The sequence below is a fragment of the Microtus pennsylvanicus genome, chromosome X (assembly GCF_037038515.1).
Source record: "Microtus pennsylvanicus isolate mMicPen1 chromosome X, mMicPen1.hap1, whole genome shotgun sequence".
Classification (NCBI taxonomy): domain Eukaryota; kingdom Metazoa; phylum Chordata; class Mammalia; order Rodentia; family Cricetidae; genus Microtus; species Microtus pennsylvanicus.
In genome coordinates, this window is record NC_134601.1 from 50,285,771 (window position 1) to 50,311,630 (window position 25,860).

At 35.4% G+C, this 25,860-nt stretch overlaps 1 protein-coding gene across 7 annotated transcripts in view; it reads left to right on the plus strand.

Moving 5' to 3' along the window:
* Window positions 1-24,278, plus strand: part of Thoc2 (THO complex subunit 2) — a 107,245-nt gene extending 82,967 nt beyond the window's left edge. Inside the window, exons 31-39 of one of the 7 annotated variants that reach the window (XM_075958439.1) lie at window positions 5,236-5,666; window positions 5,855-5,913; window positions 7,280-7,396; window positions 12,203-12,340; window positions 12,670-12,739; window positions 12,822-12,982; window positions 15,243-15,319; window positions 15,806-15,851; window positions 21,464-24,278. In XM_075958439.1, coding sequence (XP_075814554.1) covers window positions 5,236-5,666; window positions 5,855-5,913; window positions 7,280-7,396; window positions 12,203-12,340; window positions 12,670-12,739; window positions 12,822-12,982; window positions 15,243-15,319; window positions 15,806-15,833 — 1,081 coding nt within the window. In that variant the 3' untranslated portion in view covers window positions 15,834-15,851; window positions 21,464-24,278. The remainder of the gene's footprint in view (window positions 1-5,235; window positions 5,667-5,854; window positions 5,914-7,279; window positions 7,397-12,202; window positions 12,341-12,669; window positions 12,740-12,821; window positions 12,983-15,242; window positions 15,320-15,805; window positions 15,852-21,463) is intronic. The other 6 variants (XM_075958443.1, XM_075958440.1, XM_075958441.1 and 3 more) reach the window with 6 other exon arrangements.
* Window positions 24,279-25,860: the final 1,582 nt, after the last annotated feature.

Here is a 25,860-nt window from a genome sequence, read left to right on the forward strand (position 1 = left end):
TATATCTAGGCTGAGCAAGTTATCCTTCTAAAGAGAATGAGCATCAAAAAGTCAGTTCAAGCAGTAGCGATAAATCCTGGTCCCACTGCCAGTGTCCCCACAGACTGCCCCAGCCATACAACTGTCACCCACATTCAGAGGGCCTAATTTGATCCTATGCTTGGTTCCCCTGCTGTCAGGCTGGAGTTAGTGAGCTCCCATTAGTTCAGGTAAGCCCTCATGGTCTTTAACTCTATGCTCATATTATCGCTTCTCCCTCTCTTTGACTGGACTTTGGGAGCTCAGCCCAGTGCTTCCCTGTGGATCTCTGCATCTGCTTCCATCAGTGCTGGATGAAAGTTCTATGGTCACAGTTAAGGTAGTCATCAATCTGACTACAGGGCAAGGCCAGTTCGGGCATCCTCTCCACTGATGCTCAGGGTTTTAGATGGATCATCCTTGTGGATTCCTGGGAATTTCCCTAGTTTCAGATTTCTTGCTAGCCCCATAGTGGCTCCCTCAATCAAGATATCTTTCCTTGTTCTCCCTTTCTGTACGTCCCCCTTCTCAACCATTCCTTCCCTCACGTTCTCCTTCTTTCTTCCTTCTCACCTCCTCCTCCCCTTTCTCCATCCCCTCTGCCCCCATCCCAACACTCATAATTTTTTCAGGAGATCTTATCTATTTCCCCTTCCCAGAGGGATCCATGTATGTTTCTCTTAGGGATCTCCTTATTACCTAGCTTCTCTAGGGTCGTGGTCTATAGGCTTTATGTCTAATGTCGAGTAAGTACATGCCATGTTTATCTTTAAGGGTCTGGGTTATCTATCTCACTTAGGATGGATTTTTCTAGTTCCATCCATTTGCATGCAAATTTCAAGATGTCATTGTTTTTTACCCCTGAGTAGTACTTCATTGTGCAAATGTACCACATTTTCTTTATCCATTCTTTGGTTGAGGGGCATCTGGATTGTTTCCAGGTTCTGGCTATGACAAATAATGCTTCTATAAACATAGTTGAGCAAATATTCTTGTAGTATGATTGAGCATCCTTTGGGTATATGCCCAAGAGTGGTATTGCTGAGTCTAGAGGTAGGTAGATTCCCAATTTTCTGAAAAATTGCCATACTGATTGCCAAAGTGGCTGCACAAGTTTGCACTCTCACCAGCAATGCAGGAATGTTCCCCTTCTTCCATATCCTCTCCAGCATAAGCTATCATCAGTATTTTTTTTTAACTTAACCATTCTGAAAAGTGTAAGGTGGTATATCAGAGTTGTTTTGCTTTACATTTTCTTGATGGCTGAGGGTGTTGAGCAGTTCCTTCAGTGTCTTTCTGCCATTTGAGATTCTGCTGTTGAGAATTCTCTATTTCAAACTGTGTCCCATTTCTTAATTGGATTATTTCGTATTTTGATATCTAGTTTCTTGTCTTGAGTTCTTTATATATTTTTGTAGGTCAGTCCTCTGATGTGGGGTTGGTGAAGATTTGTTCACATTCAGTAGGCTGCCATTTTTGTCTTATTGACTCTGTCCTTTGCCTTGCCGAAGCTTCTCAGTTTCAGGAGGTCCCATTTATTTATTGTTGCTCTCAGTGTCTGTGCTACTAGGATTATATTTCAGAAATGGTCTCCTGTGCCTATGAGTTCAAGGCCATTTCCCAATTCCTCTTCAATTAGGTTCAGTGTGGTCAGATTTATTTTGAGGTCTTTAATCTAACTGGACTTGAGTTGTGCATGGGGATAGGTATGGAGCAAAAAGACAACAAAAGGAAATCGAGGGGATACAAATTTGAAAGAAAGAAGTCAAACTTTCACGATTTTCAGATGATATGATAGTATATATAAGTGACCCCCAACATTCTATGAGAATTCTATGAGAAGAATTTTCATTCTTTGACATGTTGACATCCAGTTATGCCAGCACCATTTGCTGAAGATGCTGTCTTTTTTTTATTGTGTAATTTTAGTTTCTTTGTCAAAAATCAGGTGTTCATAGGTAGTGTGGATTAATATCTGGGTCTTTGATTTGATTCCATTGGCCAACCTCTCTGTTTTTATGCCAGTACCAAGCAGGTTTTTTTTTCTTTTTTTGCTGTAGCTCTGTAATAGAGCTCGATGGCAGGGATGGTGATGCCTCCAGAATTTCCTTTATTGTACAGGATTGTTTTGGCTATCCTGGGTTTTTTGTTTTTCCACATGAAGTTGATTATTGTTCTTTTAAGGTCTGTGAAGAATTGTGTTGGGATTATGATGGGGATTGCATTGAATCTGTAGATTGCTTTTGGTAGGATTGTCATTTTTATTATGTTGATCTTAGCTATTCAAAAGCATGGGAGATCTTTCCGTTTTCTTGTATCTTCAGTTCTTGTCGTATAGGCTTTCAGTTCTTTGGTTAATGTTACCCAAAGATATTTTGTCATTTGTGACTATTGTGAAGGATGATGCTTCTCTGATTTGTTTTCTCAGTTTTCTTTATCATTTGTATATAGGAGGGCTACTGAGTTTTTTTGAGTTGATCTTGTCTCCTTCCACATTACTAAAGGTGTTTTTTTTTCAGCTGTAGGAGTTCCCTCATAGAATGTTGGGGGTCACTTATATATACTATCATATCATCTGCAAATAGTAAAAGTTTGACTTCTTTCCTTCAAATTTGTATCCCCTTGATTTCCTTTTGTTGTCTTTTTGTTCTAGCTAGAACTTTAAGTACTATGTTGAATAGGTATAGAGAGAGTGTACAGCCTTGTTTTATTCCTGATTTTAGTGGAATCACTTTGAGTTTCTCTCCATTTAATTTGACGTTTGCTGTTGGCATGCTGTATATTGCTTTTATTATGTTTAGGTATGTTTCTTGTATCCCTGATATTCCCAAGACCTTTATCCTGAAGGGGTGTCTTAAAGGCTTCTTAAAGGCTTTTTCAGCATCTAATGAGATGATCATGAGTTTTTTTTTTCTTTCAGTATATTTATATGTTGGATTACATTGATAGGGTTTTGTATGTTGAACCATCCCTGCATCTCTAGGATGAAGCTGACTTGATTGTGGTGGATGATTTTTTTTTTATGTTTTCTTGGATTCAGTTTTCCAGTGTTTTATTGAGTAGTTTTGCATCAATTTTCATGGGGGAGATTGGTCTGTAATGCGCTTTGTCAGTTGAGTCTTTGTGTTTCTTTGGGGTTTGCTAGCGTGAGGTTATCTGTTGCCTTTGTTTACATGGGTACAGCTGAGTTCCTTGGGTTGGAGTTTTCCTTCTAGTACTTTCTGTAGGACTGGGTTTGATGATAGCTATTGTTTAAATCTGGTTTTGTTATGGCATATCTTGTTTTCTCAATCGATGGTGATTGAAAGCTTTGCTGGGTATAGTAGTCTGGGCTTGCATCTATGGTTTTTTAGTGTTTGCAGCACATCTGTCCAGGACCTTCTGAGTTTCATTGAGAATTTGGGTGTAATTCTGATAGGTTTGCCTTTATGTGTTACTTGGCATTTTTCCTTTATGGCTCTTAATATTTTTTTATGCTGTATGTTTAGTGTTTTGATTATATGGCATGGGGACTTTTTTTTGGTCCAGTCGATTTGGTGTTCTGTAAGCTTCTTGTACCTTCATAGGCATATCCTTCTTTAGGTTGGGAAAGTTTTATTCTATGATTCTGTTGAATTTATTTTCTGTGCTTTTGAACTGGTGTTCTTCTATCCCTGTTTTCTTTAGGTTTGGTCTTCTCATAGTGTCCCAGATTTCCTGGATCTTTTGTGTGAAGAATTTGTTGGCTTTACATTTTCTTCAATTGACCAGTGAATCTATTTCCTTTATCATATCTTTAGTGCCTGAGATTCTCTCTTCTATCTCTTGTATTCTGTTGGTTATGCTTGCATATTTACCCAGATTTTCCATTTCCAGAATTCCTTTGGTTTGTGTTTTCTTTATTGCCTCTATGTCAGTTTTTAAGTCTTGCTTCACCTTTTTGATTTTTGGGGGGGGGGGGGCTTCCTTTAAGAGATTTCTTGATTTCTTCCATTTTTTGTCTTTTCCTCCATTTCTTTGAGGGAATTTTTTATTTCCTCTTTAAGGGTCTCTATCATTTTCATGAAGTTATATTTAAGGTCTTTTTTTCTGCTTCCTCTGGGTTGGTTAGGATGTTCACGTCTTCCTACTGTATGACCACTGGATCCTGGTGTTGCGATGTTGCTTTTTAGCTTGTTGAATGTATCTTTGCATTGGTACTCACCCTTCTCTTCCTCCAATTGGTGCAGTCAGTGTCTTTGCCTCTTGGTTCAATCCTTGCAGTTGGTGTCTATGTCTCAGGGATCCTCTCTTGGACTTGTAGTTGCTGTTTGTGTCTTGGGGACTTGCTCTTTGCTCTGTGTAGTCACTGTCTGTGTCTCAGGGAGCCTTTGAGATCTTTGGGGGTGGAGTGGGACTTGTTGATTACAAGGTTCCTTAGATGGGGTTTGTCGGAGCAGCCTGCCTGCAGGAGGCTTGCCTGGTGGCTGGCTAGTCCAGCTGAGGTATTGGAGCGGGGTTGGGGTTTTGGTCCGGAGCTGAGGGCCTAGAGACTGGGCTGTTCAGCAGGGGAGCTTGTTACTCACTTCTTGGTCCATTCTGTGCAGTTGCAGTCTGTGCCTCAGCTGCAGAGGTTGTGGGGGGGAATGGATGGATGGATGTGTTTAGGGGTGGAGTGAGACTTGTAGGTTACAGGGTCTGATGGGTGGGGGTTGTTGGAGCAGCCTGCCTGCAGGTGACTTTCCTGCTGGTCAGCTAGTAAAGCTGAGGCAGGTGGGGGAGGGGCCCAGGATTTTGCCCAGGCATTTTAGGGCCTAGAGCTGGGCTGTCCAGGGGAGCTGATCACTCATCTCTTGGTCCTCTCTGTGCAGTTGCAGCCTGATGACTTATGATTATTAACCATTATTTCAATCAAGTATTCATGAATATGTATTATTTCATGTGAAGAAGTACTTTCTTATCCTGAAGCTGATTTTTATCTTTCTTAGAGTTCCTCTTAGTGTCACAGCATTTTTTTTTATGTCGATAGAGACCGTTTATTTTTTCATTTTATTTGTTTGCTTTTTGAATGATTTCTCTGTGTGACAGCCCTGGCTATCTTGGAACTCTCTTTTTAGATCAGGCTTTCCTTGAACTCACAGAGATCCACCTTTCACTGCCTCTTTAAGTGCTGAGATTAAAGGCCACTACACCCAGATACTTTATGATTTTAGATATGGGATATATTTGATGATTATTTGCCTTTTTTTTATTCTTAAGCAACAAAGCTGTTAAGGAAAATGACAAAGAAAAAGTAAAAGAGAAAGAAAAAGAGAAAAAAGAAAAGACTCCAGCTACAACTCCAGAGGCCAGGGTACTTGGTAAAGATAGTAAAGAAAAACCAAAGGAAGAGCGGCCAAATAAAGATGAAAAAGCAAGAGAGACAAAGGAAAGAACACCTAAGTCTGACAAAGAGAAAGAAAAATTCAAGAAGGAAGAAAAAGCAAAAGATGAGAAATTCAAGACCACCATTCCCAGCATAGAATCAAAATCTACTCAAGAAAGAGAAAGAGAAAAGGAGCCATCCAGAGAAAGAGATGTATCGAAGGAAATGAAGTCAAAGGAAAATGTTAAAGGAGGAGAAAAAACACCAGTTTCAGGGTCCTTGAAGTCACCTGTTCCCAGATCAGATCTCTCAGAGCCTGAAAGGGGCAAGTATACCTTTTTTATATTTCTGTACTTTTGCTCTAATTATGCTTGTTGGTTGTCTCATTGCCTTGATAAGTTAGTGATTTTGCTAGTGCAACAAATGCTTGATCTTAAAAGTTGTTCACTTTTTGAAGTGTTTGGAATGACTAGAAATGTCCCGTTTTCTGACTATTTCTTTTTGTCCAAACAGAACAAAAACGCCGCAAAATTGATACCCACCCTTCTCCATCACATTCCTCCACAGTAAAGGTTAGTATAGCCTGAGGAAGGCAGCATCCGTATTAGGCTCACCTGTTTGGAATACCAATGTTCTGACTTCGTTCAAGTCTTGTGCCAAGTATTCACTGGAGCCACTGGAGGTTTTATATTGAATTAGAAAATGAAATTTTTCTGTATTGGTGGACTAATTTTTCCTATTGAGTATTTTTATTATAAAAATGTTAGAACTTCAAGGACCTAGCACTAATTTTATTGTGTTTCAAAGTGCAAGAGAAATTTTACCCAGAAGTGCCTCACTGCTTTAAGCAGTCCTTTTTGGAGCGCAATGGTAGCTACAAGCAAACGAATGTTTTCAGCAGAATGAAGCTATTTTTCGGCATAAATATTGAAGATTATATAGCACTGAAGACTTCCTGAATGATACACGATAAACAAGATACCTCTGAATTCATCAAGCTTCTTGATGAGCATCATTCCGGTGTGCCTTCTAAGAAGGAGTCTTGAAAGGAGTTCCATTTTAAAGTCTCCTTGGTGATCAGTTCTCCTGTAGTTGTGTTTATTCAGTGAGCATGCAGCTTCTGTTGTATCTTCCCTTGGAGGTTTGTTTATACCCATTGGGTTCCCAACAAGTTGAACCCTGCGTTACGATAAGAGCAGATGTGGCATCCAGTCCTACCACCCAGCAAAGAGAAACCCCAGGCATTCAACTGCAGCACAAAATCGTGGGTGTAGCCTTCTTGAAGACTCAGGGTAGCCATTCCTTGCTCCATATTTAATTTTAATTCTAAAATCATCTAATTTCATGGAATCTTTGAATTTGCAGTACGTTGAACTTTTAAAACTGTAAGTTAATTACTTCTTCATCCAGAGCACCGTGGTGTAATAATATAATTGGTTTATTTTTCTTCTTTTTAAACTTTTTTCCTTGTGAGAGGCATGTGATTCAATAATCATGATACTTTGCAACAAAATATTAATTCCTGTTTTATAAACTATTTTTGCTTATATGCCACTGAATTTTGTAGCTAGATTAAAATGTTTATACTTATTGGAGTTATAAATGGATAAAATTTGAAAATCTTCTAATTAGAGAATAACAATGACAATATTAGTGAAATTTCTTCCATGGCGACCTCCACTGCTTTCACTTTTGGTGGAGAAAAATGTTTTGCCTTTTTAAAGCTTCTTAATTACTTTAAGCTTAATATGAAATCTGTGGCATTGACATTTATTTTTAACTTTCAATCAGAACAAAATTTAAATTTTTTATACTTATAAATTTTTAGCATTATAATTCCATTATATGGTTTTGTTCTTTGTTTTTATTGCTGATATTCATATTGATAATGATTTTTTTGGAATTTATCCTCACAAGAAATAGCTGGTTTATTTCCAGGTTACAGACATACTTCCCAAAGTTCCTCTGGGTTCTGAGAACTATGCCAGCTCACCTGTCATCTCCATTCATTTTCTACAGGACAGTCTCATCGATCTCAAGGAATCTTCAGCAAAGGTTTGAGTCTTTTAAAATCATGCCTAAGTATACCAGAAATTCTTAACTTCTTTTAAGTTAGTAGGTGCCACCACCCTAGTAAATTGTGTATGCTAGGATTGGTGGGAGAGAGCATTCTCTTTCTTTATGTAGAATCACCTTATAAATTCTTACCACAAACAACAACCATAAAAGCACAGATAACAATGGTCCTTTTAGAGACATTGTTAGATGTGTGATGTTGTAGTAATTTTATATATTCTTGCTTGCTGTATTATGTATTTTTTATGCTTTAAAATCTGGAAATTTGATAAGATTTGGGAAATGGAGAGTTATTGATTTGTTCGGGATGGGTGGTAGGTAGGCTTACATAGTTTTCACAGAACAAACTTGTCAGTTTTCTTACTTTGTTTATAGATAACTCAGAAAAACAAAAAATAATTTGCTGCACTCATAGCTTTTAAAAACTAAATCTATCTCAATCTATAAATTTCTTTATGTGTCCTTCTGCTGAAGTATCCTTTTAGTAGCTGTGGCATAAGACCAGGAGTTAGAGTAAATATAAAATAATCTTTCTTTTGGAAAGGAGTACTCAATTTGATGGCTATGTTTAAATGCCAGTATTAATTCTTTGCTTTTTTTACACTACTCTCTTGGGTATTCTGATCCTTAAAAATAGTGTGCAGTTTGTGTATTTTTATGGAGTTCATTTTGGTATTATATTTGAATTGTCTATTTTTCATGTCATTGTGTCTTATTATAAAATCTGTACCCTTTTCTACTTTATGTCTTCTACTTATATGCTAAGTATGATTTTTTACTTATGGACCATTTTGAAATGGCCATATAATTTTATTTTTAGATAAAATGCCTGTAGATTCTGAGCAAAGAATTACTAGTTATTTAATGGTTTAGATAGCCAAAATGCCTGTGTCCTAAATATATGGCATTGTGTTTAAGATAACTTATTATTTGAAAGATTATCCACTATGTTATGAGTATTTTGTTTTAAAGTAAAACCTTTTTATTGACTATCATAAAAATGTACTACAGTATAGTAGGTCTTTGCAGTCAGTTTGAGATTGTATTTGTCAATTTTACCAATCAGTTTCTTGTGTGGGCTATTTTATATCCATGGGCTTGTAATAGTCTTAATTTTTTAGCATTTTTTATTAAGATATATGTAGAATTGGTTTGAAACCTGATGCTAAGATTAATTAGATTTTCTTGTCGGTAATGAAGATTATGATTTCTTGCATTTGTTGTGAAGATTATGTTTTGTCATTTTTGCACATCTAGATAACATATATGATCTCATCTCATGCTTTTAATAGTACAATGAGTTAAATAGGGCAGATAGTAGTGTCTTTTTGACAAATGAGAGATTGAACTATTCCCAATGGCACACAATTTGTCATTACTGAAAATGTGAGTTAAAATCAAGGTTTCCTGTTCTCAACATCCATCTCAATAATAGCTGTAAAGGTTTCCTAGTGTCTTTAGTGAGTTTATATTATTTTTTAAATGTGGTAATTGAAGTCAGTTTAGTTAATATTATTCTTAAATGTGGCAATTGAGGTCAATTTATCAACATTTTCATGCAGGAAGATTTTTGTGGGCATTTGAAATTCAATAGATTATTTCACATGGAACCAGAAAAATTTGAAAGTGGCATATACTATGCAATTAAAACTTAGAGACTCATTTTGTTTTTCAGATCCTTAGGTTAGCATGGGATCTTAGAGTAAGGTTTAGTCACTCAACAAATACTTTAAATGAACTCGTAAAGCCTTTGGTAAGCAATCCAAAGTAGTGTTTTTGTATAGCAGCTGATTTTATAATTTTGAATGTATAAAAAATCTAAATGCATTTGAATGGTTCGGTATAAAAATTTTCCTGGACTTTGAGCAGTCTTTATACCCTCACTGTTTCTGGGACAGCTTCTACTTCTAGAGGTTTTGCTGTAAGATATGTGTCTCTCTTTCCTGTTACCTTGTTACTTGTACATATAAAATTGTTTCCTTGATTTTATTTTGATATTTTTAGGTTATTATTTGCCCCCAGAATTTTCTTTCTTAATACTTATTGGGTATTTTTACTTTCTATTTCATAGTAAAGTAATGCATGAATTTAATATTTTAATGACATTAAACGATGACTAACCTAAAATAGAACTCATATGTTTTGTCGGCCCACCTTCCAATCCAGTTTCCACCTCCCATATTTCTGCTGGGGATCAGTTGTGCTTTGGTGTAGCAATACTAGCAGCTATATATAGTGACGAGTCTAACCAGGCCTTGATTTTGAAAGTTGGCTAAATTCCTTTATTAGATATTAATGGTCTCAATATAAGGAAATAAAAACAAACTAGGAAAAAAATCCTATGTTATTACCTCCAGAGTGTTCTAACACATCTTTAACTTTATTTGACGACTACGTATTAAACATTCTTCATATGTACTAGCCTCTAAGAAGCATAAAAAGTGGAAAAGGCATCTAGTTCTTCTGGACTAGAAGCAATTATGTACAGAAATAAGTCACTTGAGATTCATAAGGAAAGCCCATTACAGAAATGGCAGATGAATAAAACAAAGTGTCCACTAGGAAGTGAATTGCAGAGCTAAGAGATAGTTTAGTTGCAGATTTCTTTCAAGCTATCTTAGAAAAACAAAGAATTTTAAGATAAATGTAATTATTCATTCTTAAAAGGTAAAAGGGATGAAAGTTAGGGACTATTGATAGCCATAGAACATTAGGTTGCTGTATGGTAGGATACATTTTGAAGATTATACAGTGTGCTTAAGATGCCCAAACAAAGACATATGAATTCCACTTATATTAGGTGATGAGAAACTATGCTTTGTAGAAAAAGGTGTTGTGGTCACACTTATTATATTAGAAAGGCAGAGAGGAGGAAATGAATTGGTATATTTCTAAACCTAGAATTTCTGATTGTATATCAGTTTAACTATTTGTCATTTTATGTGAACAGTGAAGGATTTGAGTACTAATGCCAGAAGTCCCAGAGAAGTTTCTCAATTCCTAACAGTACAGATTTAAATAGGCATGGATAAAAATGTTGTTTGGGTGGGGGGATGAGGGTACTCTTGTAGTAGGAGAAATGAAGCAGCACTTTCTTAAAGAGATTGTTGAGTGTCTCAGTAATATATTATTGAATTAGTCTCATCTAGTTCATACATAATATTAAAATGCAGGAAAAGATGTGAATAGATTTCACAATTAGAAAAATCTTAAGTGTCATTTAAAGCATATTCTGCAAGAGAGTCTTTTAGATCGTCTCGTTTATGACCATGGGTTATTCTCTTAATCCTGTTATTGATAAACACTGTTTTAAGTCATCCTTCAACTTTTAAACATATTTTTTTAAAAGAATGGACTTACTAGTAAAATTGCTTTGATAATATTTCTCAAATGTTTGGTAGTGTTGAAAGAATAAGTGTTTAACCTTTAAATTGATAGTCCTTTCTTCTTGCATTTTTTTTCAATTATTAAAGGATTTATTACTATAAAATATTTTACCTTTCATTCACTACTCTATTTCTTCTTAGGGTATATCTAGAATTATGTAGCTATATTATGAGTTCTATTTATTATTCTTTGAACATAATAAATGAAACATCAACTTGTACCCAATTATACATGCCATAAAGTTAGGGATTTGATTATTTTCTGACTTCTTCCTAAACATTTTCTTTTATAGTTGTTTTCCATATTTCCAACTCCCATAAGTAGGATTTTTCTCTCGTTTATACTCAAATATACCTTATCTGGCTATTTTATCACCAATAGACCTTTTCACATAGAATAATTTTTATATCACTTTTCAGTCTTTCAAGTAGTTTAGTCACCCTCAGCTTACCTGATGCTTGATTTCCTGAGCTATTTAGAACCAGTAAGTTAGAATTTACTGTTGTGATTATTTGATAAAGTTGCAGTGCTTTCAGTTTAGAGACTATGCATCAGTCTTTATATGTATAAACAATATTTGAGATAATCACTGCCTGGTTTATACCTAGTAAAATTGTGACTAGGTTTTATTTGTACCCTTTTGTTCCCTGTTGACTGATGTTTCTGTCCTGCCTGGTCTCGCAGTTGTTCAGTCCCAAAGAAACACACAGAGGCCTACATTAATTATAAACTGATTGGCCCATTAGCTCAGGCTTCTTATTAACTCTTATAACTTATATTAGCTCATAATTCTTGTCTGTGTTAGCTATGTGGCTTTATCGGCTAGGCAATCACATCTTGCTTGCTCTGTGTCTGGGTGATGACTTCAGACTGAAACTTCCCTCTTCCCAAAATTCTCATTGTTCCACCTCTATTTCCTGCCTCCCTACTGGCCAATCAGCATTTATTTAAAATACAAGTGACAGGGTACCGACTATGTCCCACAGCAGCCCCCTGTCATTGACTCCCTATTATTAGATGATTAGACCTTCAAATATTCATGACTGCATAGGGATTTGTGTTTTATCTTTTTTACAGCAGAAAAGTCCAGTTGCTGTTTTTCACATATCAACGCTTATAGACTAGAAGGACATGGAGAATGCTGGCTTGTGAATTTACTATGAAATGTCAGTTGAGCCAATAGTGAATTGGGTAAAAATGGGAATCTTTATAGGGCCCAGGAATAAAGCCTTTGTATATGCATCACATTCTTCTATTTTAGCTCTGATAAAACAGGCCGACAACTAGTTCTGACTATATATAATTACCTATTATCTTTCATTTAATAAACGAAGATACCGAAGGCTGTCAATACTGGAAAACTAATAATCTCTAGTAATATTGCCTTAATTTTAACAGCTCTACATTAATCATACTCCTCCACCACTGTCCAAGAGTAAGGAGAGAGAAATGGACAAGAAAGATTTGGACAAGTCAAGGGAAAGATCCAGAGAAAGAGAGAAAAAAGATGAAAAGGACAGGAAAGAGCGGAAAAGGGTTTGTAATTTTTAAAAATTAGCTTGGAACGCCTTTCTCATGTATATTAATGTATTTTCTGCTTTTAAAATATACTGCTTTATTCCATAGCAGTCTCTTTCAAGTTTTAACTGGTATAGTCACCCTAAAGTGTGTTTGCATTTTCTACACTAATAAGGAACTTCAGCTTAGCAATCTCTTTCATGCCATTTTACCAAATATGTGGTACTACAAATATCCTCCAATGCTAGTTAGTGGTGTCTTTCTTGTATAAAAATACTTCAAAACAGAACAGCACAAATCAAAAACCATAACCCTTGATCAATGTAGTTCACAATTCTTGGTTCTAGGATCACTCAAACAATGACCGTGAAGTGCCACCGGACATAACAAAGAGGCGGAAAGAGGAAAATGGAACAAGTAGGTAGACTTACTGATACCTTGGAAGCAATCATCAGAGTGAATTGGAAAAGCCTTTCATTATTCTCTTTTGTAATTTTAGTGGGGGTTTCAAAACACAAAAGTGAGAGTCCATGTGAATCTCAATATCCAAATGAGAAAGACAAAGAAAAAAATAAGTCAAAATCTTCAGGCAAAGAAAAAGGCAGTAGTGATTCGTTTAAATCTGAGAAGATGGATAAAATCTCCTCTGGTGGCAAAAAGGTAAATTAGGAACACAAAAGAACTGTATAGTTTTTGGAAACATGTATTTTATTATTTTATGAGAATGTCATATATAAATACTGTATTTATATCATTTCTACCCCATGCTACTGACTTCCTGTCTTTCTGTGTCTTTCCTAAACACCCTCTAAACTTCATTACTTCTTCTTTATTATTGTTACACCTATATAGGTACCTATAAATAAAACCTGCTGAGTCCTTTTAATGCTGTTCATATGCATATGTGTTTAGGCTGATTACTTGTGATTGGATAACATATCAGAGGCCTTTTCCTTTGAGAAGACTCATTGTCTTGCTCTCTCAAAGCAGCCATTAATTACATGTGGCTCTTAGGGCCTTGGGAGGAAAATACTCACTCTTATAAATTTAGTGCCTCGGTGTATGTATGTATATTCCTGCCAGATAATTATTTGCTAATTATTTGGAATGGGAGCAGAAGGCTTGGGAGTGGGCAGGTACTCTGATTGTGAAATTGGAGATTCATCAGTCCTAAATTACTGTGAAGTTAGAATTAGTGTGCTTTTGAAGTTCTTTTTCTCTCCATTTTACTCTGTCCACTTCAGTTCTTTATGTTTACTTCTACACAGTTCTTTTAGTTTCTCTTTATTTGTGAGATATGCCTATGCATGTATAAAGTGCATTGTTATATACTGATTAATATTGAAATCTCAATCATGCTCCATAGAATAACTGATAAGCCACTACTAAGTTGTTTGTAAACTGTTTACATAGCAGTACTGTAAATGTTAAAAATGTGTAGTGTACTTACATTTTTTAAATGTTTTAGAAAAGTTAATAGTGGATAATTTAATTCTGTAGGCTTCCAAAAAGAAGACTGTTTGTTTTCAGTGTTTTTCAGTTGACATAAGGTTCACATAGATTAATGAAAGTCATCAGTTCTCAGCCTCTGGGTCGTAGTCCATTTGGCACACCTCTATCTCCAAAAACGTTTACATTATGATTCAGAACAGTAGTAAAATTAGTTATGAAGTAGCAACAAAAATAATTTTATAGTTGGGGGAATCACTACAACATGAACTATATTAAAAGGTCACACAGCATTAGGAAGGTTAAAAACCATTGAATTAATTTGCAATATTGTACACTTGGTGTTTGTTTGGTTCCAAAACATTATAATTGTCCCAAAGGGGACCCATGGGCTCATGATACATTCATTTCCCACTTTGCCTTCCCCAGTCCTCGGCGACCACTAATCTGCTTTCTGTCTCTGTGGAGTTGCCTATTTTTAATGTTTCATGTAAGAATTATAAAATAATATTGCCTTTTAAGAATGATTTTGAAGTTCTTCTTCCATATTGTAGTATCTGCCATTACTTAATCTCTTCTTATGACTAAATAATGTTTCATTATATGAACATACCACATTTGTTGGTGGATTTTTGAGACAGGACTTCCCTTTGTATCCCAAGCTGGCTTGGAGCTTCCTTAATATCTTGGCCTAGCCTTAAACTTGCAGTTCTCCTACCCCAGCCTCTCTAGTGCTAAGATTACAGGTGTAAGCTACCACACCCAGCCAGCTATTGGATTTTTAGAATGTTGCCACTTTTTGGTTATTATGAAAAATGTTGCTGTGACCATTTGTGTGTTAATATGAAATAATCCATTTGACTATCTTCAATGTTCTTAAGATATATATATAATTTTGTTTAGCTTTTTTGAATTGCAGCCATGCTTTTCCACGGTGGCTGTATAGTTTGCAGTCCTACTAGCAATATATCAGGGTGCAATTTCTACATATCCTTGTCACCATTGACTACTTTTTATTTTTAGTTTAATCATAGGCATCCTAAGTGAATGTGAGTAGTCATTCATTGTGGTTTTGATTTGCATTTGCTCAGTTGACTAATGATATCAACTATCTGTCTTTCTATGTATCACTATATCTTTGGAGAAATGTCTTCACATTCTTTCACTGTTTTCAAAATGAATTTTCTTTTATGGCATTCACTTTTAAAAGTTCTTTTGACATTTTGGATACTTGACTGCAATACATCTTTTGCAAATACCATTTTCTGTTCTTTCCTGTAGTATATGACTGCTTTTTTCTTTAGTTCAGTATTCCTACTTTTTCTTTTGTTACATGTGGTTTTCATGTCAATATGAAGCAAATTTTTGAAGAAAAATAGGACTGGTGGATGAATGAAGGGAATTTCAAGCTGTTTTTAAGAAACGTATTTTATTTTTTTGCTTCCCCAACTAATTTCATCATTCTTTATAGGAATCCAGGCATGATAAAGAAAAGATAGAAAAGAAAGAGAAACGGGATAGTTCAGGAGGAAAGGAAGAGAAGAAACAATATCCTTTTCATTTTTATATTTCACTCACTGTAATAGAAGTTTGATACTGTTCATATTTCGAATTAAACCTTTTTTTGTATGTAGTCTATATATGCAGTAGCTTAGTAGTTTTAAAGTGAAATTTGTACTTAACCTTCAATGTATGATCTGAAAACAAGAGATTTGATCTTCTTGACTTTAAAAATAATTTTGTAGTGCACTGAGATGTTTTATGGCACAAGTTTTATAAGCTCTGTGTATTTTTGTTGTTGTTATCCCCTTGTATTGTTACTATGAGAAAAAAGAGAATAGTGAATCCCTTGGGCTGTGGAGCATGGTGACTACATCAGCAGAATGATGTGACACTTAAGTTGAGCTCCTAGAATTTGAGTTAGTAGACCAATGAGAGCCAATTAATTAGACTTAGAAGCCTAAGGGGTTAAGCCAAAAGTAGGACACTATTCTTCCCTGTCCCAACGTTGTTTTCCCTTAATTTGTCATCTACTCATAAGTCCTCTGACAAGCACAGATAATGAACACTTTCAACCAAGGTGAGTATATTCTCCCTTCCTTTTCATTTAGAGATAACACCTAAACGAGGCCTGAAAATAGTAAAGGAATTGGATTCTTTTTGCAGGATACAGTTACTTGATTTTTTACCTGAATATAATGACAAAGTCTTTTGTGTATAGATATAAAATTTGTAGTTATTTTTAAACTTTAAGCTTGCCGGTTAGTCACACTTAAAAAAGAATCAAGATATAGTTGAGAAGCCGGGCGGTGGTGGCGCACGCCTTTAATCCCAGCACTCGGGAGGCAGAGGCAGGCGGATCTCTGTGAGATCGAGACCAGCCTGGTCTACAGAGCTAGTTCCAGGACAGGCTCCAAAACCACAGAGAAACCCTGTCTCGAAAAACCAAAAAAAAAAAAAAAAAAAGATATAGTTGAGAGCATCTGTCTTTCTCTTCGCCACATAGTCCCACCTTTCCTGGATAATTATGTTTTTAAAGCACCAGTAGCCCAATAAGTGATGGTGATATTTGTACTTTATAGGTGAAGAAATCAAAACTCTGAAAGATTGAAGCAGGTCACAGATACATTAGAAAATGAAGTTGATACGTAAAAGGGCAGGACTTTAGTGTTTTCTCTTCTTTGGGCCTTTAAGTTTTTGTGCCTTTCTTTCTGCTGCTGTCCATGTTTTGCAAAGTTAGATACTAAGTTCTGGACTTTTAGCTATATTTTAAATAGGCAAATTTGTTTTCAAGGTGATGCATTTGCTTTGTGTGATACATAAAAGTTATATGCTCACCATCATGGACAGACTGACTGTTCATATCCTAATATAGCTTATTTTTTGTTGAGGACTTAAAGTCAGCATCTGAATGGTTACTCTTGATGTTTGAAGATTATTGATACAGAATGATTTGTCTCCTCCATTAATGATTCCAGACAGATATAGCCGAAGTTGACTTTGCTTTTTATAGTTCATTTTTTTACTTCCATTGTAATGGTCACTTCTTATTAATATTACACATATATCCACTATTTATAACTTATCTCTAATCTGAGCTGATTTTAATCGTTTATGGAACAAGATATATAACAAACCTTACTTAGGGTTATTTAAGGGTGAGAAATGTCTGGAGGGCAATTCACTATAGCAGTTTGGTTTAGGATGTGGGTTTTGTCATATTTATTTTAGTTGCAATGCAGGAATTTGAGGTTATCTGATAAATGACCCAAGGAAAGGTATGTTTTTTTCCTGCCCTGTTTCTCCCTGCTTATTATCCAAATAGTAGAGCAGGATAAGCAGTAGTACAAAAAAATTAGCATTTAGTAGTTTTTTCTCTTATTCCTCAAGGCCCTGGCTGACCTTGAACTTAATATGTAGACCAGACTGGCCTTGAAATCACAGAAATTTACCTGCCTCTGCCTCCTGAGTGTTGGGATTAAAAATATATACCACCCCACCTGGCTAATAGCCTTTTCTTACTTTTTGATTAGGAAGATTGTAGAAAAAAAATAGTATTACTCAGTCTTCTAGGCATCCTTCCTACTGTCTCCCCTGGGGAACTTTATATATACATATATATACATACCATATATTGTTTTTATCCTAATATTAACCTTTCTTAAAAATTATTTTTATTTCATGTTTATTTGTGGTTTTGCCTGCATGTATGTGTGTCAGATCCTCTGGAACTAGAGATACAGACAGTTGTGAGCTGCCATATGGGTGCTGGGAATTGAACCTGGGTCACCTGGAAGAGCAGCCAGTGCTTTTAACCACTGAGCTGTCTCTCCAGTCCCTTTCTTTTAATTTGAAATTCTTATTATTTAACATGCTGCATCTCTATGAAGATTCTATGAAGTTTTTATTAGGAATGGATCAACCATAGTCACTGACAACTTTCAATGTGACTCTTTATGTTTCTATTTTCTCTCAGAATCTGTTTGCCTTTTTAGTCATAAAACTTTTGGTACAGATTTCTATGAGTTATTCTTATACTGGCCATGAAATAACCCTTGGACCAAAAGGTAGGGTCTGTAGGACTGGACAGGACTAAATGTTTGACATCTTGAAGTAAATCTTCTTGAACCTGATAATCATTTACAGATATATTTATTTTTTTGACAATTTTGTCACACATGCTTTCTTCTGGGGCAGACTCTTACTCTTGGGAGGTTGTGATTGATTTTCTTCTTCTGATTATTTTCTGGCTGCCTCTGTGTTTGGCTTTGTTCTGTGATTGGGCAAGCTATTTCTTTCTTTTGGATCAGGAATCTCATTTTCTATGGTACTGTTGTCTATCTGCAAGGTGAATCTAAATCTGCTTTTCTTGTTCCCCTGTTTACTTGTTTCCTATACAGAAAGGAGAGCTGCTGACACATCACATTGTCATTATTTTATCCTATCACTGATTTAAGATTTTCTTGTTGGTATTTAGAATAGTTGTTTCGGGGGAGATGGTCAAGAAATTACTCTGCTTTGTTGTACCTGTCATCCCAAGTACATACATATTACAATGATCACATTAGAATCAAGAATTTATATTTATAAATATAAATTTATATATACATAAATGAATATGATTTAGATTATATTCATTTCAAAGTCTCTTGTCCTGGCCCCTACTTTTAGCTCCAAAATTCTTCTGTTTTGTTTTTTACCTGCAAAATCTTTCTCCAAATTCTCCCTCTCCTTGATTTATTGCTTTAAATATTACTAGTTGCTTTTGTCTTAACATTTTGTTTTAATCTTTAAAAGTCCTTGCCTGAAGCTCAGGATGTAGCCCAGTGGTAGACTGTTTTTCTAGCAATGCAAGGTCCTAGGTTCAGTCCCCAACCCCAAAGTGCAGGAAACAAACAAACCAAAAACTCCCACTCATTAAATCATTATCTAACAACTATTCTATGACTTCTGAATTGCTGCTTGGTATATGTGGCTGTTGGGGGAAGCTGCTTGTTCATTTCCCGGCTGCCTAGACTCTTGAAATAATCACACAGAAACTGTATTAATTAAATCACTGCTTGACCCATTAGCTCTAGTTTCTTATTGGGTAATTCTTACATCTTAATTTAGCCCATTTCTATGAATCTGTGTATCATCACATGGCAGTGGCTTACCAGGTAAAATTTCCACCATCTGTCTCCTGCGGCTTCATGGCTTCTTCCCGACTTTACCCTTCTTCCTCCCAGCATTCAGTTCCGTTTTCCCTGCCTACCTAAGCTTAGCCGTATCAACAGACCAAGGCAGTTTTCTTTATTCATTAATGGTAATTATAGCACATAGAGGGGACTCCCACATCACATTTCTATTACTCTGTGTATCTCTGTGTGATTGACTTACTGGCAAGCCTCAGGCAGTGGCTCCATGGTTTCTCCTCACTCCTCTTCTCTTCCAGCATTCAATTTAGTTTTCTCCACCTAGCTCTATTCTGCCCTATCACAGGCCAAAGCAGCTTCTTTATTCATTAACCAAAAAAAGCAACACCTATACAAAAGGACTTCCCACACCATGTGACCCACAACTCATATCCTATTCTATTCATACTTTAAGTATTTTTAACCTTCCATTCCAGTAAAACCATTTTTTTCTTACTTTTAGTCTCATATGTAACTGATTCTTTCATCCTCCAAGTCTGATTCTGCAAGTTTCCAGTCCTTGAACAAAATTTGGTTTGTTAGGTGAGGTCTTAGTCTCACATGAGGTTTAAGACGACATTGTTATATTTATTTGTTGCTTGGTTTGACATAGGCTCTTACTGTGTATTCCAAGCTAGTCTGGAACTCACTGTGTTGCCCAGGTTGCTATTAATTTCAATAGCAATCTCCCAGTTCAACCTTGTTAGTGCTGTGCCATTCTGCTAAAACACTAGATTTTAATAGCCTTTAACGATTCAGAAAAATTCTCCAGTCAGGGTCTCAGTTTCTTTTGATTAATTGAACATTTGACATTGTGTTCTGATTTCTGCATTGCAGCAATCAAGCTTTGACCTACATGCTTTCCCCCTAAAACAAGGCTTTTGTGGGGAAGGTGTTTTGGGAGAGGGAAAGGCAGGCTGTTTACTCCAGCAATCCCTACATGGTTCAGGTTGTTTCCATTATATCCTTAGCCCCTGTGGACAATTAGTTTTAATTTCTGTTCTAGCCTCCCCCTCCTTATAGTTTGACTTCAAAAACTAGTCTCTTAAGATCTCACAAGTTTCTAACTTTAGGAACACATTGTCATTCTGAGGCATAGTCTAAATGTGGTAGTAATCATTATGAGGAAATAGAGTATTTGATGGAGTTTATCCCTTAGAATCTAGTCAGTACTGGTTCCCACATATGTATAAGTATACAACATAATCCACATGCCTAGATTGCAACTTTACCCATTTTTCTAATAAAATAACCAATTATTTTCATCTGATATTTATGTTGGTATAAATATAAAATGATGTTTATATATATACAATATATATATATATTCTACTTTCAGCAGAATGGAAGGCCACTTTTGATTTGATTTGATTTGATTTGTGTTCTATATGGTAGTAAGTACAGTTTATAGCTCCAAAAGAGTACATGTATATGATGGAGGACAGCGGGTTGAACTGAGCCTGCAGTACAAAATGATTTGTTTTTAGTTACAAACATGAATTTTTATTCTCTGATTCTCTTTACAATATACAATACTTGTGGTCTTTTAATACTAGATCTACATTGAATTAATGTTGGTATATGATTTACTAAAGAACATGGTTTATATTACTCTCCAGTTTGTACTGTTAAACACATATTGTCAATAATAGTATTAACTCAGAGTTTCAACCTGTCAAATTTGAGCATTGGGAACCCAAGAGAGTTAAATATGGACTTTAATTGAGCCATGACTAGAATATCCACTTTCTTCAAAATCTTCTGCCAGATAAATAGATTGATGGATCTTTAAAGACTTGAATAGATAACTCTAGATTTAGATGTAAATGCCCCATGTAATTATATTGATAATATAAATATCCTGACCAATGTTGATAATGAACAACATGGCCAGAGGAACCAGTCATCAATTAACGTTACAATGTATCCGTGATGTGGTGTACATAACAGGCGTGGGTGATGATTTTGTTGACCAGCCTAGAACAGTCAAGAAAATGATTTTGAGAAATACCAACAAAATAACTGAAAAAGATAGGTATTGGTGACCCTTTAGGTTTATGAGCTAATCTTGCTTATTTATAATCATTAAAGTGGCATATATTTATAGCATTGTTTAGAAATAAACTTAGTAGAACATTGCAGAAGATTGACATCAGCTAAATGTTGAGAATAAAATTGTAAATGCATGGAGGACAGATTCCTGAAGTCCGAGTTTGGTGCTGTTCCATCACGATGTCTTCTTCTTGTTTTAGGTTTTTTGAGACAGGGACTCAATTTCGTAGCTCAGGCTAGCCTGGAATTCCATATACCTCAGGCTTGAATCTAACCCATGGTGATCCTCCTCTCATGTTCTCAAATGCTAGGGTTGTAGGTATGCTCGATAGTTCATTGAGCTTAGAAGTGAATTTCAAGTTGTTACCCCCAAACGTTGTCGCTATTGAATAAGCCTCCGTGGACACTGTTGAGATGTTTGTTTTCATCCAGTATCTTCCTTGTACTTGCTGATTTGTCATTTCAGGGTGTGGACAGACCCCTAAGCTGAACGTCTCCCCGAGGAGGATGCCAAAGCTCCATGAGTCACTCTCAGAATAATATCTCCCATACTTAAGAGCTTCTGGTGCTGTCCATTTTATGGGAATCTGCTTTAAGTCAGAAGATGCATACACACCACCATCCTTTTGACGAGACATTCCAAAGTCACTGATTTTCAGAACATTATTTTCACCTGCAGGCAATTTCTTGGAGCAAGGTCCCTGTGCATACAATTTTTACTTGAGATATGCCATCCAGAAGCAGCATCTAATGAAAAATTCACTAACTGACTTTTAGTTCACCCTTCTTTCTCAGAAAGGAGAGGAAATTGCCTCCTGGAACCAATTCCTTAATGATGTAGATAGGTTGCCTTTGTGTGTGAACTCTATAAGTGTGAAAACATTGGGATGATTATGTTGTTTGGAGGGTTTTGGCTTCTTGTAAAAAATTTAATTCCAGTTCCTGGGAAAGATCTTTATATGCTTTAACAGCAACAACATTTTTATCCTTTAATGTACCATTAAATATATCATCAAAAGTTTTCTTGTCCTTAAGGAATTCTCCTGTGACATCATCATGACTGAGACCCCATTTCATGTGGATACCATGACATTCTTTTTTTTTTTGGAATATTACATAGACATCATCATGACCAAGGACCATCATGTGAATATTATGATGTTTTTTTATTGGGACATTATTCATTTTCAATCTAAAAAACGGAGATGCAGTCACCGTTTGAAAGTGGACGATTCAGTGGTCTTTAGTATATTTATTGTGTGGTACAGTCATCACCATAGTCTAATCTCAGAACATTTCTCTGACCTGCAAAAGAAGCCCCATGCAGGTCAGCAGTCACTTTTAACTCTCCTTTTACTCTAGCCACTGTAAGCTACTGACACATTTTCTGTCTATGAATTTGCCTGGTTTGGGACATTTCATATAAATGGAATCGTGCAATATCATGTCCTTTGGGGCCAGGGTTCTTTGATCTACGCATCATGTTATCAAGATTTATCCCATGGTGTAGCATGTGTCAATAATCCATTCCTTTTTATGGCTAAATGTTCCATAGAGTGAATGTGTATCATGTTTTGTTTACCCATTTATCAATTGATGAAAGGAACAGTTATTTTTTTAAGTATTAAAATTGTAAGTTCAACATCATTGTATCCAAAATTATAATGGATGATGTCAAGATTATACATGGTATGCACAGAATGCTGTGTAGAAATGATGTATAAATTATTTGTCAGCATTTCATGCAAGTGTGATTATTTTCTAAGGCCCCTTCTATCTATGATTTTAGAAACTGTGTGAATGTAGTTTCATTAATAAAGTTTAATGCATTAAGCATTAATTTAAAGTTTGAGAACAATGTTAGGCAGATATGAAATTATTTGCCACATGCTGTAATGATGATGTTTTGAATTTATTTCATTATGCAGTATTTGAAAAATGTCTACATAAAGGAAAGGAAATGAGTATAATTGAGTCAATATATTTTTAAAGCAATTTTTATAATTTAGCAGACATTGCATCTTAATATAATTCACTATTAAAATTGTGTCCTTGTGAAAAAAATCGACGTCATTTTTCTATTTCTTTTGGCTTATCATGTAAAATAGGTTCCTTTCCTTTGCTCCATGTTGTGTTTATTTTTCATACTTTATTCCTTGCGCCTGTAGTGTTGTACCTGTTACTCTTTAATCTTTTTCTCTCTATCCCACAGATCTTCCGCTCTCTCACACACAGAAAATGTACAGTGTTTCTTAAAATTCATAGTGTCTTAATGATTTCTAAGAATGGACAAAGACACAGAACTATTTCATCATTTTTGGGGAACTTCATCCCGGCCTTTGGTATTGACAGAATTCTGAGGTTTCTTCCTGAATGTTTTTTCCTTCTTTTGCCTTTATCACTATTTAGCCCTCCCACTCTGTCCTCTTCTTTCCCTGCTATGGCCTTCCTTGTCACTTTCTTCCTCAGCCTCTTCTTGTCTATCAACGTAACTAATTTGTTTCTTTCAGGTCGAAAGAATGAAATGAACTCATACAGCTGTGACCAGAATTTTATTTTCCTGAGTAGATTTCTGAGAATTGTGAATGAAGTGGGTCCATTTTCAGTTATCTGCTTTATTGCTCCATGCAGAAAACCTAAAATTGTTGTGTTGTATGTTATTGTACTTTAACTTGTTGCTTAGTTTCTACATGTTTATTTTCAGTACTGGCTGGAAGTGTTAATTATTCCATATTTTAGCACAATGTGCTGCATATACTTCCCAATAAGCAAATAAGTGTGTACAGAATTTCACTTTTGATTTAATATTGCCTGGGTTTCGGTCCCTCCTCCCCATTTGAAATGCTTCCTTTTTAATGTTTGAAACTGAAAATAAACAGTTATTGAATGATTTTGAATTTACCTCATTTTAGAACTCAGTTTTAATTTATTTGGCCTTTTTTAATATTAGTCACTAAAAATAAAGTGGAGCACTGTCTTATGCAATGCCTAAGAATCATTTTATATAGTATGTGTACAACATTAAAACCTGTTCTACAAAGAAAAATATACCAGCGCTCACTTGTTCCTTGCCATTTTTTCTTGTAATTAGGAAATATCGGGGGGAGAAGGGAATTAAAAAATTAATTGTGTTTTAATTTTACAGCTACCGGAGCTTTGTATTGCTAAACTTACATCTGGAAAAGTTTCACAGTGAAGTTTTTAAGAGAATTTTTTATCTGCTGAATTCTACCAGTGTAACCATTTTTCTAAATAAACAATAGTTTTCTCAAATGACTATATCATTGTGTATATTGTTACTTATTTAGCATAACTTAAAAATGTTAATAATCTTTCAGCCCTTAATTTTTTCATGGGCTACATTGTCAAATATCATTATATTATTTCTGTACTTGGAGCAAGCCGTTGGATGAAAACATGCCTAATACTATCTATTTCTCAATGTTTTGATGATTATATCTACACAAATAAAAATTTTCAGAGTTGAAAAAGAATATACCTTTTAAAAAGAGGGTTAAGAAATGATGAGCCTCTTAGTATTGGCAAAAGAATATACATTTTGGTGTCCATTTTTGTGTAATTATTATTTGCAGAAGATGAGCAGAACAATTAATTGTGGGAGTGTGGTTTGTGCTTTGACTGTTGAATACGTATAGCATACCTGACACAAAATATCTCAAAAGAAAATGATCTTCATTAAAGTGATTTCTGACTTTGAGAAAATACCTGATTTTTCCTTGAAATCGTCAGTGTTTAAGAAGAACTTTATGTTTCTTTCTTTTTTTTTTTTTAAACAGAACCATCTAGGATATAATTTTTTTTAAATTTATTTATTTATTATGTGTACAACATTCTGCTTCCCACACACCAGAAGAGGGCGCCAGATCTCATTACAGATGGTTGTGAGCCACCATGTGGTTGCTGGGAATTGAACTCAGGACCTCCGGAAGAGCAGTCAGTGTTCTTAACCTCTGAGCCATCTCTCCAGCCCGAACTTTATGTTTCTTAATAATTGCACTTATGTTTTAAGGACTACATAGCTATAAGAATAGGATATACCTTGACATGGAAAAGGCTGGCAAAATTATAGCCAATAATACATTAAATTGGGAATAACTTTCATTTAAAATCTGGAATGAGAGTTCTGATCCATTTTTTACTTGAGTACTTACATTTACTACTTGAGTGTCTTAGCTAGAACACTAAGACGAGAAGGAAAGGGCAAAGAAGGCAAGGTTTGTTTATTAAAATACAAATGAAATACCACTAAGACTAGATCTATATTTACCATGAACAAAAATCTAATTCAAATGGATTAAAGGTTTTAGCTAAAGACCTGAAGTGGAAATTGGTAGGGGAATGTACAGTCAAGATACAGACATACAATGACTTTAGAAAAGGCCCTTAAATAAAGCAGCAAATAATGCCAACAGTTGATGGATGGGAATTCATAACATTAAAGAGCTTCTGGGCAGAAAAGGAAACAAGCAGAGTGAAGAGACAATCTACAGAATAGGAGGACAGCTTTGCCAACTTACAGAAGATGGGATTAATATCAAATATACTTTTCAGATGGGCAGTGGATAATTCTCAAAATGCAAATGACCAGCAAACATGTAAAGTTCAACATACTAAGCAATCAAGGAAATGCGACTAGAAACTACATTGAGGTTCAACCTTAACCTCAGGATGGCCATCATCAAGAAAACATGACAAGTGTTGCCAAGGGTATAAAGAGAACCCTTACATATTGATTGGGAGTGCAAAATGGAGCAGCCAGCATCATTGTGAAAATTCCTTAAATGACTGAAAATAGAACTACCATGAAATCCAGTGATACCATTTTGGGATTAATATACTAGA